General features: G+C 42.5%; 1 protein-coding gene across 1 annotated transcript in view; it reads right to left on the reverse strand.

Annotated features, from left to right (window-relative positions):
• Positions 1-19,288, reverse strand: part of LOC128687540 (sodium-coupled monocarboxylate transporter 1-like) — a 161,722-nt gene that overhangs the window by 20,099 nt on the left and 122,335 nt on the right. Inside the window, exon 5 of the mRNA XM_070083975.1 lies at positions 7,291-7,391. Within this exon, the coding sequence (XP_069940076.1) occupies positions 7,291-7,391 (101 nt within the window). The remainder of the gene's footprint in view (positions 1-7,290; positions 7,392-19,288) is intronic.

Below are 19,288 nucleotides of genomic sequence, written 5' to 3' on the forward strand. Positions count from 1 at the left end.
TATAGGTGTGTACATACACAAATACACACACACATACACTGTGTGTGCATGTGTGTGTGTGGAAAGGAAGAATGGACGGAAGATCTAAGGAGAAGGATGGCACAAGAGAGGAAAAAGAAGTTAGATGAGGTTATTGCTAAAATAGAGAAGATGGATGCAGAGAGCAAAACGTGGGAATTATGAACCAAAGCTGCAGAAGCTGGGATACAGAGCCTAAAAAAAATGAAATGAGAATGCTGAAGCAGGATACAAAGCTAAGAACAGAAGGGGCATGGTATCAGGAGCAAGTACACCAATATCCAACAAACTGACTAAAGGAAAGTAAGGAGTTAAGTTCTATATATAGAGGCCCTATCAGGCCACCATGAAATGTCGAGGAATAGAAGTGGCATGTTGTTGGGCACAGGGATGGCAGTAAGTGAGTGGATTGTAGGTAGAAAAAGTGTTATCAGGCCAATGGGAGATTCAGGAAGTGTTTAAATGTGACCCAAGATGTGGAGGGAAAAACACTGGGAAGAGGAGAGGGAGTGGTCAGTTTTTTTTCATGGGCTTCAGAAGTCTGAAGCGAGGACAGGGAGAGATAAAAGAGATTGAAAATATCATCAAACAGGAGAGAACATGATCAAAATGATTAATTTTCAGAGAATTAGATGATACTGTAGGGGAAGAAATCAGACAGTCATATTGATTTTCAAGACAGAAACAGGGCAAAAAATTATCCTGCAGAAGAAACCAAAGCTAAAGGAAACAAGAAAATATCACCGGCTGTACCTAGACCATGACAGAACGAGAACAGAATGGCAGAAACAGAGAGAGAGAGAGAGGATACAAAGGCGAAAGGGGCAAGAGAGACAAGGCTAGAATCAGCAGGGTCAACCAGAGTCAGAGGAGCTGCAGCAGGTACAACCACCCACAGAACCCCACAACCAAACATATTAACGCAAAACAAACTACACTCCACACAGCCCCCATTATCCAGTACAAACCCTACTCACACACAAGCCTTCTATTGCACCCTCTTGGGTCTCCCACTCCCCCAGCCCCCACATGCCACACAGAAGACAGATTTGGAAAAGAAATTGAAGATATGGAACCCCAATGCAGAGGGAATAATGAATAAGCATGAGGAGTGGCAAGAAAGAATCATGGAGACTTCACCAGACATCATAGCATTAATGGAAACCAAACTCACAGGAATGATAACAGATGCATTCTTTCCAACTGGATATCACATCTTGAAAAAAGATAGAGAATAGAAGGGGGTGGAGGAGTTGCGCTGCTCATCAAAAGCCAGTGGAGTTTTGAGAAGTTGGAAGGAGGGGACTGAGGGGTAAAAGAAGGGACTATATAGTAGGAACATGTCAGACTAGGGGTTCCCAAGGTGGAGATTACAATAATGTACAACCCATCACAGAATAGCAGGAGGTCAAGACAAGAATATGATGAGAGCAACAGAGCATTGGTTGATACATTAGCTGAAGTGGCCAGAAGGGCCCACGTGGGCAGGGCAGGGTATCAAGTTTTGGGTGATTTCAATTACAAAGAGACTTACTGGAAAACCTAGAGCTACGTGGGGGACCAGAAACGTGGAGGGCTAAGATGATGGAGCTGATACTGGAAAACCTCATGCATCAACACATTACGGACGCTACCAACAAGACTGGACCTCATATTCACTTTGAGTGGTTCAGACATTGAAGACATCACATATGAAAGGCCCCTCAGAGTTAGTGATCACGTAGTCCTGAGCTTTGAATACATAGTAAAGTTACTTGTGGAGTGGGAAGAGTAGGACAGGAGAAGCCAAACTACATAAGATGGGACTACACAGGCATGAGATATTTCATGCATTAGGCTCAGTGGGAAAGAAAACTGATGGGAAAATCAGTAAATGAAATGATGGAATATGTGATAACAAAATGCAAGGAGGCAGAGAAGAGGATCATACCCAAGGGGAACAGAAATAATGGGAAGACCAGAACGAGCCCTTGTTTCACCCAAATTGTGTTACCAGAGAATTGAAAATGTATAGAAGACAAACAACCCAAGAAAATGAGAAGATTAGTCGAAGAGCCAGAAAAGATCTTATATGCACAGATAAGGAAGGAGGCCCAGCGGCAATACGAAAATGACATAGTATTGAAAACCAAGTTAGACCTGAAGCTTTTGTACGTCCACATCAGGAGATAAACAACAGTCAAGGACCAAAAATATGTGAAGAGCTCAACGTGAGATTTAAGGAATTATTTTCAGTGGAGACAGAAAGGACTGCAGAAAGCCAAAATGGTGGGGGTAGACCAAAAAGAACTGAACAAAATACTCAAAACCGAGGAGTAGGTGAAGAGGCTGTTAAATGAACTAGTTACCTCAAAGGCGGTGGAACTGGACAACATCCCTCTCTCTCTGTGAGTCCTGAGAGAAGGACCGGAGCTGCTGTGTGTACCACTAACTACAATGTTCAACACATTTATCGAAACAGGGAAATTACTTGAGGTGTGGAAGACAGCAAATGTAGTTCCAATTTTTAAGAAAGGAGATAGACAGGCAGCAGTAAACTACAGACCAGTATCACTGACATGTATAGTACGCAAAATCATGGAGAAGGTTATCAGAAGAGTGGTGGAGCATCTTGAAAGGAATTAGCTAATTATACAAGACAACCGACACATTTTCAGGAATGGAAAGCCTGTGTCACTGACCTACTGGAGCTTTACGACGAGATTATGAAAGTAAGATAAGAGAGAGAGAGGTGTAGACTGCATTTTCTTGGACTATGAGACGGCTTTTGACAACAGCTCCTAACAAGACATTAGCGCAAACGGTAGAGGAGCAGTCAAGTATAACAGAGAAGTCACTTCAATGGATCAGAGATTACTTGACAGGAAGGCAACAGTTAGTCATGGTACGTGACGAGGTGTCAGAGTGGGCGCCTGTGACGAGGTGTCAGACTGGGCGCCTGTGACGAGCAGGGTTCCACAGAGATCAGTCCTATGGCCAGGGCTGTTTCTGGTATATGGGAAAGATATGACGGAAAAGATAGATTCAGAGGTGTCCCTGTTTACAGACGATGTGAAGCTAATACGAAGAATTCAACCGAATGAATATCAAATAGGCCTGCAAAGGGATCTGGACAGGCTGCAAGAATGGTCCAGCAACTGGCTCTTGGACTTTAACCCAACCAAGTGCAAAATCATGAGGATTTCGGAAGGTCAAAGAAGACGGGAGACAGAGTACCCGCTTGGGGGTCAAAAGATTGCAAACCTCACTCAAGAAAAAGAATCTTGGGGTGAGTATAGTACCGAGAACATTTCCTGAGGCCCACATCAACCAAATAACTACTGCAGCATATGGGTGCTTTGAGAACCTTAATAAGGAATCGTTCAAGACTGTACACCGTGTATTTCAGGTCCATGTTGGAGTATGCAGCACCAGTTTGGAACCTACACCTGGTCAAGCACGTCAAGAAATTAGAGAAAGTGCAAAGGTTTGCAACAAGACAAGTCTCGGAGCTCAAGGAGTTAAGGGAAATCAACCTGACGACACTGAAGGACAGGAGAGATAGGGTAGACATGATAACGGCACACAAAATATTGAGAGGAACTGACAAGGTGAACAGGGACAGAATGTTTCAGAGATGGAACACAACAACAAGGGGTCACAACTGGAAGCTGAAAACTCAGATGAGTTACAGGGATGTTAGGAAGCATTTTTTTTATTCATATAGTTGTCAGGAAGTGGAACAATCTACAGAGGGATGTAGTGGAGGCAGGATCCATACATAGCTCTAAGAAGAGGTACGATAAGGCTCATGGAGCACGAAGAGAGTGGACTTCGTAGTGATCAGCGAAGAGGCAGGGCTACGAGCTGTCACTCAACCACTGCAACCACAAATAGGTGAGTACACACACACATGCATACACAAAGACAGCAAATGTAGTCCCAATCTTTAAAAAAATCAGACAGACATGAAGCACTAAACTACAGACCAGTGTCACTGACATGTATAGTATGCAAAATCATGGAGAAGATTATCAGAAGAGTGGTGGAACACCTAGAAAGGAATGATCTCATCAACAGCAGCCAACATGGTTTCAGGGATGGGAAATCCTGTGTCACAAACCTACTGGAGTTCTATGACATGGTGACAGCAGTAAGACAAAAGAGAGAGGGGTGGGTGGATTGCATATTCTTGGACTGCAAGAAGGCGTTTGACACAGTTCCACACAAGAGATTAGTGCAAAAACTGGAGGACCAAGCAGGGATAGCAGGGAAGGCACTACAATGGATCAGGGAATACTTGTCAGGAAGACAGCCAGCAAGTTATGGTACGTGGCGAGGTGTCAGAGTGGGCACCTGTGACCAGCGGGGTCCCACAGGGGTCAGTCCTAGGACCAGTGCTGTTTCTCGTATTTGTGAACGACATGACGGAAGGAATAGACTCTGAGGTGTCCCTGTTTGCAGATGACGTGAAGTTGATGAGAAGAATTCACTCGATCGAAGACCAGACAGAACTACAAAGGGATCTGGACAGGCTGCAGACCTGGTCCTGCAATTGGCTCCTGGAGTTCGATCCCACCAAGTGATGAAGATTGGGGAAGGGCAAAGAAGACTGCAGACGGAGTACAGTCTAGGGGGCCAGAGACTACAAACCTCACTCAAAGAAAAAGATCTTGGGGTGAGTATAACACCAGGCACATCTGAAGCGCACATCAACCAAATAAGGGCTGCAGCATATGGGCGCCTAGCAAACCTCAGAACAGCATTCCGACATCTTAATAAGGAATCGTTCAGGACGCTGTACACCGTGTACGTTAGGCCCATATTGGAGTATGCGGCACCAGTTTGGAACTCACACCTAGCCAAGCACGTAAAGAAACTAAAGAAAGTGCAATGGTTTGCAACAAGACTAGTCCCAGAGCTAAGAGGTATGTCCTACGAGGAGAGGTTAAGGGAAATCAACCTGACGACACTGGAGGACAGGAGAGATAGGGGGGACATGATAACGACATATAAAATACTGAAAGGAATTAACAAGGTGGACAAAGACAGGATGTTCCAGAGATTGGACACAGTAACAAGGGGACACAGGTGGGAGTTGAAGACACAGATGAATCACAGGGATGTTAGGAAGTATTTCTTCAGTCACAGAGTTGTCAGGAAGTGGAATAGTTTGGGAAGCGATGTAGTGGAGGCAGGATCCATACATAGCTTTAAGCAGAGGTATGATAAAGCTCACGGTTCAGGGAGAGTGACCTTGTAGCGATCAGTGAAGAGGCGGGGCCAGGGGCTCGGACTCAACCCCTGCAACCTCAACTAGGTGAGTACAACTAGTCGAAGAGCCAGGAACGAGTATGCACAGATGTGGGGGAAGGCCCAGCGACAGTACGAAAAGGACATAGCATCGAAGGCCAAGTCTGACCTGAAACTGCTGTATAGCCGCATTAGGAGGAAGACAACAGTCAACAGTGATCAGGCTGAGGAAAGAAGGTGGGGAACTCACCAGAAGCGATCAAGAGGTATGTGAGGAGCTCAACAAGAGATTTAAGGAAATATTTACAGTGGAGACAGGAAGGCCTTTGGGTGGACAGAACAGGGGGGGGACACCAACAAGGAACATACCAACAAGTGTTGGATGACATACACAGAACTGAGGAGGAGGTGAAGAAGCTGCTAAGGGACCTTGATACCTCAAAGGCAATGGGACCAGACAACATCTACCCTTGGGTCCTTAGAGAGGGAGCAGAAATGCTGCATGTGCCACTAACCACAATCTTCAACACATCCTTTGAAACTGAGCAACTACCTGAGGAATGGAAGACGACAAATGCAGTACCTATATTTAAAAAAGAGACAGAAAAGAGGCACTAAACTATAGACCAGTATCACTGACATGTACAGTATACAAAGTCATGGAGAAGATTATCAGGAGGAGAGTGGTGGAATACCTGGAATGGAACAAGAGTATAAACGTCAACCTGCATAGATTTATGGAAGGCAAATCCTGTGTCACAAACCTACTGGAGCTTTATGATAAAGTAAGAAAAGTAAGACACGAGAGAGAGGGGTGGGTTGATTGCATCTTTTTGGACTACAAGAAGGTCTTTGGCACAGTTCCTCACGGGAGATTAGTGTAGAAGCTAGAGGATCAGGCGCGTATAACAGGAAGGGCACTGCACTGGATCAGAGAATACCTGACAGGGAGGCAACAAGAGTCAGGGTACGTAATGAGGTATCACAGTGGGCACCTGTGACAAGCAGGGTCCCACAGGAGTCGGTCCTAGAACCAGTGCTATTTCTGGTATATGTGAATGACATAATGGAAGGGTTAGACTCAGAAGTGTCCCTGTTCGCAGATGATGTGAAGTTAATGAGGAGAATTAAATCAAATGAGGATCAGGTAAGACTTCAAAGAGACCTGGACAGGATGGACACGTGGTCCAGCAACTGGCTTCTCGAATTTAACCCCGCCAAATGCAAAGTTGTGAAGATCGGGGGAGGGCAAAGAAGACTGCAGACGGAGTATAGGCTAGGTGGCCAAAGACTACAAACCTCGCTCAAGGAGAAAGATCTTGGGGTGAATATAACACCGAGCATGTCTGAGGAAGCACACATGAGCCAGAAAACTGCTGCAGCATATGGGCGCCTGGCAAACGGGAGAATAGTGCTCCAATACCTTAGTAAGGAATCGTTCAAGACACTGTACACCTTGTACATCAGGCCCATACTGGAGTATGCAGCACCTGTTTGAAACCCCCACTTGATCAAGCACGTCAAGAAATCAGAGAAAGTGCAAAAGGTTTGCGACAAGGTTAGTTCCAGAGCTAAGGGTAATGTCCTACGAAGAAAGGTTAAGGGAAATCGGTCTGATGACACTGGAGGACAGGAGGGTTAGGGAAGACTTGATAACGACATACAAAATACTGCGTGGAATAGACAAGTTGGACAGAGACAGGATGTTCCAGAGAGGGGACAGAAACAAGGGGTCACAATTGGGAGTGGAAGACTCAGATGAGTCAAAGGGATGTTAGGAAGTGTTTCTTCAGTCATAGAGTAGTCAGGAAGTGGAATAGCCTATCAAGTGAAGTAGTGGAGGCAATAGAAACCATACATAGCTTTAAGCTCATGAAGCAGGGAGAGAGAGGACCTAGTAGCGCTCATTGAAGAGGCGGGGCCAGGAGCTGAGTCTGGACCCCTGCAACCACAATGAGGTGAGTGCAATTAGGTGAGTACACACACACACAAATAGCGAAAATACAATTGCGTGCAAAGGTTGAAAGTAATTAATATTACCTGTGCAGAAGGAGACAACGTTGCTGACTATGAGAGTTATAACTACTGCCATCATTCCAATGTAGCAATAAGATAACTCATAGATGATGTTCACTGACCACCTGATGACATACACACAAAAATATTAATCATTATATGAGAACATAAGAACACAAGAATGGAGGAACACTGCAGAAGGCCTACTGGTCCATACAAGGCAGGTCATTATTAAAACAACCTCTACCTAAAGCTACCCAAGAAATAACTCCCGTACCCAATGATACCAATCAAACCCAGCCCCTCCCACTCATATATTTGTCCAGTCTCTTCTTAAAGCTACCTCTATCACCCTACTGGGAAGATTGTTCCATGCATCCACAACTCTGATGAGAGTAAGACACATATGCAACATCTGGGTATCTTTATTGTAGACGTTTCGCCATCCAGTGGCTTTATCAATACAAATTCTAGGACATAACTTGAAGACAGTAGAACTATGTACAGAAGATGAGGTAATCAGTCCCTCAACCTAGGAGTAGGTGCGAACAGCACCATAGTCGTGGAGAATCTCCACGACTATGGTGCTGTTCGCACCTACTCCTAGGTTGAGGGACTGATTACCTCATCTTCTGTACATAGTTCTACTGTCTTCAAGTTATGTCCTAGAATTTGTATTGATAAAGCCACTGGATGGCGAAACGTCTACAATAAAGATACCCAGATGTTGCATATGTGTCTTACTCTCATCTTGTCGGTATTATATACCATTCGTACACATCCACAACTCTGTTAGAAAACCAGTACTTACCTATGTCCTTTCTAAATCTAAACTTATCCAACTTAAATCCATTATTTCTTGTTCTTACCTGGTTCGACACCCTCAGTATTTTATTAATATCTCCTTTGTTTATGCCCGTTATCCACTTATACACTTCAATGATGTCTCCCCTCATTCTACGTCTCTCCAGAGAGTGGAGATTTAAAGCTTTAGGTCTATCTTCATACAGGAGATTCCTTACACAGTAAATCATTTTAGTCATTCTTCTCTGTATGTTCTCTAATGAGTGTATTTCCATTCTGCAGTAAGGAGACCAAAACTGAACAGAATAATCTAAATGAGGCTTCACTGGTGATGTATACAGCTGTAAAATAACTTTTGGACTTCTGTTACTTATACTTCTTAAGATAAATCTAAGTAATCTGCTAGCCTTGTTGCGCACACTAAGGCACTGCTGTCTTGGCTTCAGGTTTCTGCTTACCATGACTCCCAAGTCTTTTTCACATTCTGTATGATCAAGCTCTACTTCACTTAGATTATAGCTTCGAGGGTTATTTTCATTACCAAGGACTAGTATCTTACACTTATCCACATTGAACTTCATCTGCCATTTTTCAGACCAAGACATTAATTTGTCCAAATTCTCCTGGAGTTCATTGCTATCATAAGAACATAAGAACATTGTCAGTTTTTACACAGGAAAATGTAAATGAGATTCCAGTAATCAACGATTACTTAGTTCCTGATGAATTTAAGTTAACTAATATTACTGTCACGAGGGACATGGTTATTAAACAGATAGACAAACTGAAGCAAAATAAGTCCCCGGGTACTTAAGGAATGCAAGATGGAGCTTAGTCAGCCATTAACGAGTGTATTCAATGCATCCATCCTTACCAGTGTTGTGCCAGAGTTGTGGAAGATGGCTAATGTGGTTCCTATATTCAAATCAGGGGATAAGTCCACTCCTTCAAATTACCGTCCAATAAGCCTGACATATTGAATATTAAAATGGTATAAAATACCGACAGGTTGTTAGGTAAGACACATATGCAACAGTTAGGTATCTTTATTATGAAACGTTTCGCCTACACAGTAGGCTTCTTCAGTCAAGTACAGAAAAGTTGATAGAAGCAGAAGATACTTGAAGACGATGTAATCAGTCCATCACCCTTAAAGTTTTGAGGTGGTCAGTCCCTCAGTCTGGAGAAGAGCATTGTTCCATAGTATGAAACAATATTGTTTCATTAGTGCAACTAATGTGACATTTATTGTGGCAACGTTTCGCTCTCCAGGAGCTTTATCAAGCTTGATAAAGCTCCTGGAGAGCGAAACGTTGCCACAATAAATGTCACATTAGTTGCACTTGTGTCCTTTTACTTTACATATTGTCGGTAATTCTACCAACTTTATTACAATATTGTTTCATACTATGGAACAATGCTCTTCTCCAGACTGAGGGACTGACCACCTCAAAACTTTAAGGGTGATGGACTGATTACATCGTCTTCAAGTATCTTCTGCTTCTACCAACTTTTCTGTATTTGACTGAAGAAGCCTACTGTGTAGGCGAAACGTTTCATAATAAAGATACCTAACTGTTGCATATGTGTCTTACCTAACAAGCCTGACATCTATAGTGGGCAAGTTATTAGAATCGATTATAGCTGACATTATCAGAAGTCACATTGAAGAGCATAACTTGATAAATGAATCTCAGCACGGATTCACGAGAGGTCGTTCCTGCCTGACAAACTTACTGACGTTCTTCAATAGAACATTTGAGGCAGTTGACAGTGATAAGGAATATGATATTGTTTATTTGGATTTTAGTAAAGCCTTAGACAGAGTACTTCACAAGAGACTCTTAAGAAAAGTGGCAGCTCATGGTATAGGAGGTAAAGTTCTAGCATGGATTGAGGCATGGCTTACCAATAGAAAGCAGAGAGTTACCATTAATGGAGTGAAATCTGAATGGGGATTAGTCACTAGTGGCATTCCACAAGGATCAGTTTTAGGCCCTCTCCTGTTCATAATTTACATTAATGACCTTGATGAAGGGATTACTAGTGACATGAGTAAGTTTGCTGATGATACAAAGATAGGCCGTATAATTTACTCTGAGGAGGATATCAATGAACTCCAGGACGATTTGAACAAATTAATGTCTTGGTCTGAAAAATGGCAGATGAAGTTTAATGTGGATAAGTGTAAGGTACTTGCCCTTGGTAATGAAAATAACCCTCGTAATAAAGTTGGTAGAATTACCGACAATATGTAAAGTAAAAGGACACAAGTGCAACTAATGTGACATTTATTGTGGCAACGTTTCGCTCTCCAGGAGCTTTATCAAGCCATTACAAACAATACATGGACACAGAGGGTATATAAAGGCTCAGAGTGAGGTGAATACTAGTGAGGTACCATTTCGATGTTCACTAGTGGTAGTAGTAGTAGTAGTGAGAAAAGTAATACAATATGGTAGAGCAATTAATTCGTACATGAGTAAAAGGATATAAAAGCTATTACTTGGGTAACATAAAAATAGGTTGGACAAATATAAACTGGAATGAGGCAGCTTGTTTCAGTGTTCACTCTCTGTGCTTTGTGTAGTATAACAGGAGAGACTATGTGATGGCAGGGTTTACTGTTTTCAGGAGGATTCTTGCTAAGACTTCGGAGATGGTGAAGCTGCCGTTGTTTTCTTTAATTGTATTCGAAACAGCGATCAGTGCTGATTCGAGGCACTTGCGTCTGCGGAAATTAGTTTCTTTGATCACTAATTGGGCGTCTCTGAATTTCATGAGATGATTGGTGGAATTTCGGTGTTGTACACAGGCGTTGTTCAGGTTATCGTTCCTACATGCGTAAATGTGTTCATTGAGGCGGGTGTCGAGGTTTCTGGCTGTTTCACCTACGTAAATCTTGTCACAGCCTCCACAGGGTATAGTGTAAACTCCTGCATTGACTGGTTCGTGGTGCTTGGATTTTGTCCTGGTTATATCCTTTATTGAAGTCGCCATCGCTTCTAGCACTTCAATAAAGGATATAACCAGGACAAAATCCAAGCACTGAGTCTGGGACTCAAATTTACCACCAACATACGCAAACCTAACTATCAACTCAATCTTGTTACCAGGAACCATAGACACAGTGACAGCAACTTCCAGAAGGGTTATATACAGGGCCTTCTCACTGCAGCTTTATGTGAACCTTCTTCTTCTAATCTTCCTAGAAGATACATCACTGCCCTTAAGGACCTCGCCAACGACCCCAACATTATCGTCACCACCGCCGACAAAGGAGGTGGAGTCGTCATACTCAACACCAGTGACTACAACACTAAAATGATGGACCTTTTGAATGATCAATCTACATACGAACCTATCAGCACTCAACAGTGGGAGACGCTCACCAAAGACTTTCTATACAAAAGCAGACAAATACTCAAACGCACTAGAGAAGGGAAGAAACTTCTGTACTTGTTACCAAGCAACCCTAAACCAGCACACATGTATGGTTTACCCAAGACCCATAAACACAATATTCCTCTCAGACCAATCACGTCAGGAATAGGCAGTGCTCCACACAAACTAGCCGGAGTTCTTGCCAAACATCTTTCCTGCCTTCTGGGGACCATCAGCCCCGCTCATCTTAAACACTCAGGCGACCTTCTCAACCGCATCCGTAACCTCTCCATCCGTAACAAGAAACTAAGCAGTTTGGATGTGACTTCCCTCTTCACAAAAGTACCTACCAAAAAAGCCATCGAGGTTCTACGACGTAAAGTCAACCAGGACCTTAATCTTCCTTTACCTCCCGGAGATTTTGTTGACTTGATTGAATTCTGTGTTAACTTCAACTGTTTTTCCTTCAATAACAAGCTCTACAAACAAACCTACGGCATGGGAATGGGGTCCCCAATAAGTGCCGTCCTAGCCAACTTATACATGGAACACCTAGAGTCTGAACACTTCGCCAACATCATCCCTTCAAGCGTCACTTGGTTACGTTACGTGGACGATGTCCTCGTAATAACTCCAAAACGTTTTGATGTACGGGATCTTCAGGCAAGGCTCAACGCAGTTGAACCAGCGATTCAGTTTACACTAGAAGAAGAGTCCAATGACAAGCTACCTTTCCTCGACGTCCTCATTCACAAAGTAGACAACAACCTAAGATTTCAAGTTTATCGGAAACCCACCAATAAAAATGATCTCACACACTTCTATTCCAGTCAAGATACCAAGACCAAAAGAGGCATCATCATCGGGTTTTTCCTAAGAGCATACCGAATTTGTAGTCCTGAGTTCCTTGACGAGGAATGTACTTACATTCACCAAACATTCACTGAGTTACAATTTCCTTCTTTTTTCATCAAAGACTGCAAGAAAAGAGCTCTTCAGATCATCAATTCTCCACGCATCAACACCGCTCCCAACAAAGTTATAATTCTTCCCAACAGCCAGGTTGCACTAAACGTCTCAAAAGTACTTTCACAAGCTAACACCAGAGTCGCCATCGCTTCTACCACTTCAATAAAGGATCTAACCAGGACAAAACCCAAGCACCACGAACCAGTCAATGCAGGAGTTTACACTATACCCTGTGGAGGCTGTGACAAGATCTACGTAGGTGAAACAGCAAGAAACCTCGACACCCGCCTCAATGAACACATATACGCATGTAGGAACGACAACTTAAACAACGCCTGTGTACAACACCGAAATTCCACCAATCATCTTATGAAATTCAGAGACGCCCAATTAGTGATAAAAGAAACTAATTTCCGCACACGCAAGTGCCTTGAATCAGCACTGATCGCTGTTTCGAATACAATTAAACAAAACAACGGCAGCTTCACCATCTCCGAAGTCTTAGCAAGAATCCTCCTGAAAACAGTAAACCCTGCCATCACATAGTCTCTCCTGTTATACTACACAAAGCACAGAGAGTGAACACTGAAACAACCTGCCTCATTCCAGTTTATATTTGTCCAACCTATTTTTATGTTACCCAAGTAATAGCTTTTATATCCTTTTACTCATGTACGAATTAATTGCTTTTGTCACTACCACTACTACTACTACTACTACCACTAGTGAACATCGAAATGGTACCTCACTAGTATTCACCTCACTCTGAGCCTTTATATACCCTCTGTGTCCATGTATTGTTTGTAATGGCTTGATAAAGCTCCTGGAGAGCGAAACGTTGCTACAATAAATGTCACATTAGTTGCACTTGTGTCCTTTTACTTTACATATTGTCGGTAATTCTACCAACTTTATTACACCCAAGTAATAGCTTTTATATCCTTTTACTCATGTACGAATTAATTGCTCTACCATATTGTATTACTTTTCTCACTACTACTACTACTACCACTAGTGAATGTTAGGTAAGACACATATGCAACAGTTAGGTATCTTTATTTCGAAACGTTTCGCCTACACAGTAGGCTTCTTCAGTCGAGTACAGAAAAGTTGATAGAAGCAGAAGATACTTGAAGACGATGTAATCAGTCCATCACCCTTAAAGTTTTGAGGTGGTCAGTCCCTCAGTCTGGAGAAGAGCATTGTTCCGTTGTCTGAAACAATTGTCTTCAACTTCATTTTGTTTCAGACAACGGAACAATGCTCTTCTCCAGACTGAGGGACTGACCACCTCAAAACTTTAAGGGTGATGGACTGATTACATCGTCTTCAAGTATCTTCTGCTTCTATCAACTTTTCTGTACTTGACTGAAGAAGCCTACTGTGTAGGCGAAACGTTTCATAATAAAGATACCTAAATGTTGCATATGTGTCTTACCTAACAACCTGTCGGTATTTTATACCATTTTAATGTTCATGTCCATTCTGTAATATGGAGACCAGAACTGAGCTGCATAATCTAGGTGAGGCCTTACTAATGATGTATAAAGCTGCAGTATGACCTCTGGACTTCTGTTGCTTACACTTCTTGATATAAATCCCAATAATCTATTTGTCCTATTACGAACGCTTAGGCATTGCTGTCTTGGTTTAAGGTTATTGCTCACCATAACCCCCAAGTCCTTTTAAACAATCTGTTTGGATAAGTTCTACATTATTTAATTTATAAGTGCTAGGGTTATGGACACTTCCGAGCTTCAGAACCTTGCATTTATCTACATTAAACTGCATCTGCCACTTTTCTGACAAGGTACTGAGTTTGTCTAAATCCTCCTGAAGTTCCATAACATCTACGTTTGAATCAATTATCCTACCTATCATTGTGTCATCGGCGAATTTGCTCATATCACTAGTAATTCCCTCATCAAGATCATTGATATATATTATAAACAACAACGGGCCCAAGACTGATCCCTGTGGAACGCCACTTGTTACAGATCCCCACTCGGATTTAACCCCATTTTTTTTAAGGAGTTTGTTAGGAGAATATGATTCAATAAAACAAAATGGTAAAACACATTGCATATCAACCCTGAAATTTAATAGAACCATCATTCATCAATAATGTGTGAAAATATCATGAAACTCCTAGTATTACTCTTCGCAAAAACTGAAAACAAATGTCAATAACTTATTCCTGAGTTATTCATATTTTTGTTTCTATAGAACTCTATGGACATGGCGAGCCAAATCTGAGCGTGTTGCAATCCCCCCTTCATTGTTGACAGCCCAGAGGCAACTGAGCAGCAACCACTCTGTGCTCTTCACTTTGGTCTGAAAGGGCTGTTATACCTCATCATCTGGTGACCTTTCCAGGATTCATTCAGATTGTTCAGAATACCAACGGAACAATGAAGACCCATTGTGAAGACCCGAAGTCAACAAATGGTTACAAACAGCCTGAGAGCAGTCACTGTAGTAGGACAACAGCAAAGATATTTAAAAAAAATGGTGACTTTTGTAAGTCACGTCAGGACAGGTTGAATTATACTAGTTAATATCTGTCACTTTTTGAGCTTGTTGTAATTTGGAGGATAAGACTCTCGCGACCCAAGATTTTTCGATGGATGGTCAAAGGAATCCATTCTACCTACAGTTTGTTTGGAGTGGGAAGAAACCCTCCATTTTCTTTGATATGTGTTTTGTTTTTTCTAGTATATTTTAAGTTTATTTTGGCAAAATGGATGAGTATAAATTTTGGATGAATGTGGAAATTAGTTTGGGAATTACCAAACAAAACCTAGAAGCTGTTAGTGTTACTAACGTGCAGGAAAGAAAGGATGGATTAGAAAGGGAAGAAAGAAAGGAGAGAGAAAGAATATAAATAGAAGAGAAAGAGGATAGAGAAAGAGGATTGAGAGAGAAGAAATGAGTGTGACAGACTAACTTAATGAAAGAGCAAGAGATAGTAAAGAAAGAACTAACAAAAGAGAACGTGAAGAAAGAGTGAAAGGCAGGGAATGTAAAATGAGAGAGTGTGATCATGAGTTAGAAAGAATACGTCTTGAATTAGAGCAGAAAAAATTAACATTCTCACAGCAGAAGATAGAAGAGAGCATACTGGAACGACAGTCTTCTAATTCTAGTGTGCCTATGTCTAGCATGCCTCCCTGCAGAAGGGGAAGTTATTACCTTTTACACATTCGCATACTGCGACTGCCCCTGTTGACACCTGGTGGTGGGAAGTGAACTGTAGCATGTAAAACGGTGGATCGACATGGACAGGGCATAAACACAGTGTGTATTGAGCTTGTGTGTGGGACTTTGAGTGGATCTACGGTGCCTGTGTTGCTACCCAGCATTCTGCGTGATGTATAAGGCATAGCAAATGAAGAATTGTACGGCGTGTCATTGAATGGAACGTCGAGGATATTCGTCAAGTTTAACAGTGCCGGCTTTTACTCCAAGATCGTTGACACTTTTCAAGAGAGGCGCATATATGTCAGTTCTGCTGTCGAGGTGTGTCTTCATGATGTGTCAAATTATATTACATGGGTGAAGGTGAGGAATGTCCCCTTCAGAGCAACAGAGTATGACTTACTGACTGTTTTTAACAAGTATGAGACTGCTCATACTGTTACGATTGAAGTGTGGAAGGATGGACCTAAGGTCCATCCTTCCACACTCCAGTCGGTACAAGACGGGTCATTTGCGGAAGTCTTACAGGACTTACTGAGAGGGTCGGAGTCTTGCACTGATGATTCAATGATACAAAGCGCGTTATTGGAGGAGTCATAGCCCTTTGAGAGTGACAAGGTTTTGCGTGATGTAGAGGTGCATGAGGTGGTTGCAAAAGTGCACCAGGAAAACTTGCCTAGTGATGTTATGCGCGTGGATGGAAGTTCTCGTAAACGAACTGCGGGAACATCTGACATGGATGATGTATTGACTCCTGGACAATGTACAGGGAAGAAGACATGGGCAGATGTAATGGTGCCAGCTAAACAAGCAGTACATGGGTTAAATGTGAGACAAGGTAGTCGAGGGGGAGTGGGAAAGGTCTGGTAGGTCACAGTGCTAAAGGAATTAAAGTGCCCAAAGAGAAACCATTGTCTTATACTTCAAGTGCATCACAATCAACGTGAGTGGCTTGTGAACAGCTAGCAAGTGGTTAGAATTTTAAAAGTTTTTGAGAGGATGAAATCTAGATTTAGTTTTTGTGTAGGGGCACAATTATAGAATTGTCAGTGAACTGAGTATTTCAGGGTATGAGGTATTTGGTGCATGTTCTTCCCATTTCAAAGGAGTTGCAATTCTCCTTAAGGTTTCCAGTCCCTTCACAGCTTTGTTTGGGAAGCTGGGAGCGAAGGCAATGTTATACGAGTAGATGAGTGGTGGGGTGGGTTAAGGGTGGGATTCATTGGTGTATACCGCCCGGCTGATCGGGATGTTCGCGTGAAGACATTTTTTTTTTCGAGGAGAGCCTACTTTATTATCTCCGATCCCTCCCTGAGATAACAATCTGGGGGGGGGATTGGAATTGTGCTATGCATAGAAAGGATGTCGAGCTGAGAGGCAGTGGTTTTTACTCTGAGTTTCTAGGGGATCTGTTGCGTGGAATCGGGGTGGTTGACGTGAGTCAAGATGATGATGTTGGGGTAGTGCATACTTTTGTGAGGGATGGGTATGCTGCAAGGCTTGATAGGATATAAGTGTCCAGACATGTGGCTGTACGTAATGTGCGAACTTTGGCGATTAGTTTCTCGGATCATTCTGCAGTTTTGGCAGATGTCACTTGGGAGGGGTTGCCGTGTCGACATCGAGGATTTTGGAAAATGAATGTAGGTCTATTGGTACTGGAGGATGTGAGGGTATTGTTTGTGTGTCATTGGGAAACCATGTTAGGTGTGGATATATCTTCAGGGGATATTGTAGAATGGTGGGATGGGGTCGGTAAGGGTAAGGTTAGGGATTTCTTTATTAGCATAGGGAAGGAAATACATCGTCACCATCATGGGTTAAGTACTTGCAGGCTCAATTAAGTAAATGTTATGTGCCGCATGCGGTATATGCTATCGGAATTATACAGAATCTAAAAAACTATTCGAGAGTTACAAAATCAGGTGTTTCATGGTATGAGAGTAGCTAATGGGTTAGCAGATGTTATGTGGGGAGATAAGCTTCTGCGTATGTTCTGAGAGAGCAAAGTCGACGGAGGCAAGTTATGAATGTCATGAGCCTTACTGTCAGCGACTATCTGGGTCGCTGGACAAGTTCTTACAAGTACGGAGAGCATGAGTGAGAATGTTGACTGGTATTACAGCGAGTCGGTGCGGAGTGTTGGTGTAAGTATGGATGCATTGGGTGATATTGGGCAGTGGATTCCATGCAGTCTTGGTGATGAGCGTCTAATTTTAAATGGTGCAATTAGTGAGGGAGAAATTTGGAGGGTTATTAGTAGTATGATGGTTAATAAATCTCCGGGGATCGATGGCATTCCAAGTGACTTCTGTTTAGAGTTTTGGGATGTACTTGAACACTTTTTAGTTTGGTTATTCAACATCATGAAAGTTAGAGGAGTTTTAGGTAGCCTAAAACGTACGGGTATAGTAATTTTGGTGCCGAAAAAGGATGAGTGTGTCATGGTTAAGGATTATAGAGCCATTACGTTAATGTGCGCAGATTATAAAATCTTTGCAAAAATTTTGGGGAATAGAATTAGTGATTTTATTGATGCACATCAGGAAGGTGATGTAGGGGGTGTATTGACTTTAGATTGGATGGCAGCTTTTGACAATGTAGAACACGAGGCAGTGTGGGCTTTCATGAGGTGGCAGGGGTTTGGGAACGAGATTGTTTGGTGGGCTCAGACTTTGTATGGCAGTGCACATGTGAGAGTACAGGTGAATGGCAGGTTAGGGCAGAGTAAAGCAATGGGACATGAAATTAGGCAGGGATGTCCGTTGTCACAAATGTTGTTTGCGATATTAGAAGATCCCTTTTACAGGGCTATAAAAGGTAGAGCGTTAGGTCTTGGCAGTGTGCCAATGAACATCGTTGGTTATGTGAATGACACAACAGTGTTAATTCCACAGGTTTCGGCTTTTAGTGAAGTGCATGAATTAGTGGGTGTATTCAGATGAGCGGTAGGAATGAAAATGAATGAAAGTAAGTCTTGTGTGATGATGTTAGGTAACTGGCGTTGTGGAAATGTCATAGGTCTTGGGGAATGGAATGTGGTAACGTAATTAAAAATTTGTGAGATTTGTCACACGAGCTGTGTCCCGGATGCGAGAGTCCTTAATTCACAGTTGGTTATTGATCGGGTTTTGAGGAAAGTGAATGAGCTGTGATCTGGGGCACTGACATTACACCAACGGATTCTTGTGGTAAATTCTATATTATATTCCAAAGTGTGGCATGTCCTTGGCATGTATCCGTTGTTGAAGTGTGATGCAGGCCGTTTGTTGACCTGTGTTTATCGATATATTTGGGGGAGTCGTTGCGAGTGGATGTGTCGTGACGTTGTACATTTACCTACGGGTCAAGGTGGGTTAGGTTTGATAAATTTTCGTGAGCACATGTCTGGGTTTTTTGTAAAACATAACTATCTTCGTGTGCGAGGAGTGGTGAGTGTGTATGACGTCATATGTTGTCGGACACAAAGTGGAGATCGTGATGTGTGTGTAGATTTGCTGAGACGCGTTATGCTGATGAGCGACCCGAAGAAAGTCAAGATACGCGTCATAGCGAATATCTGTCAGAGTCGTGTTGTGGCACATGTGCAAAGTTCGTACTCGTTATATGAGTGGGATGAGATATGGAAGAGATTAAAGAGTATGCGTTTGCGTTCCTGCGTTATGTG

This window comes from Cherax quadricarinatus, chromosome 11 (assembly GCF_038502225.1).
Source record: "Cherax quadricarinatus isolate ZL_2023a chromosome 11, ASM3850222v1, whole genome shotgun sequence".
In the NCBI taxonomy this organism is placed as follows: domain Eukaryota; kingdom Metazoa; phylum Arthropoda; class Malacostraca; order Decapoda; family Parastacidae; genus Cherax; species Cherax quadricarinatus.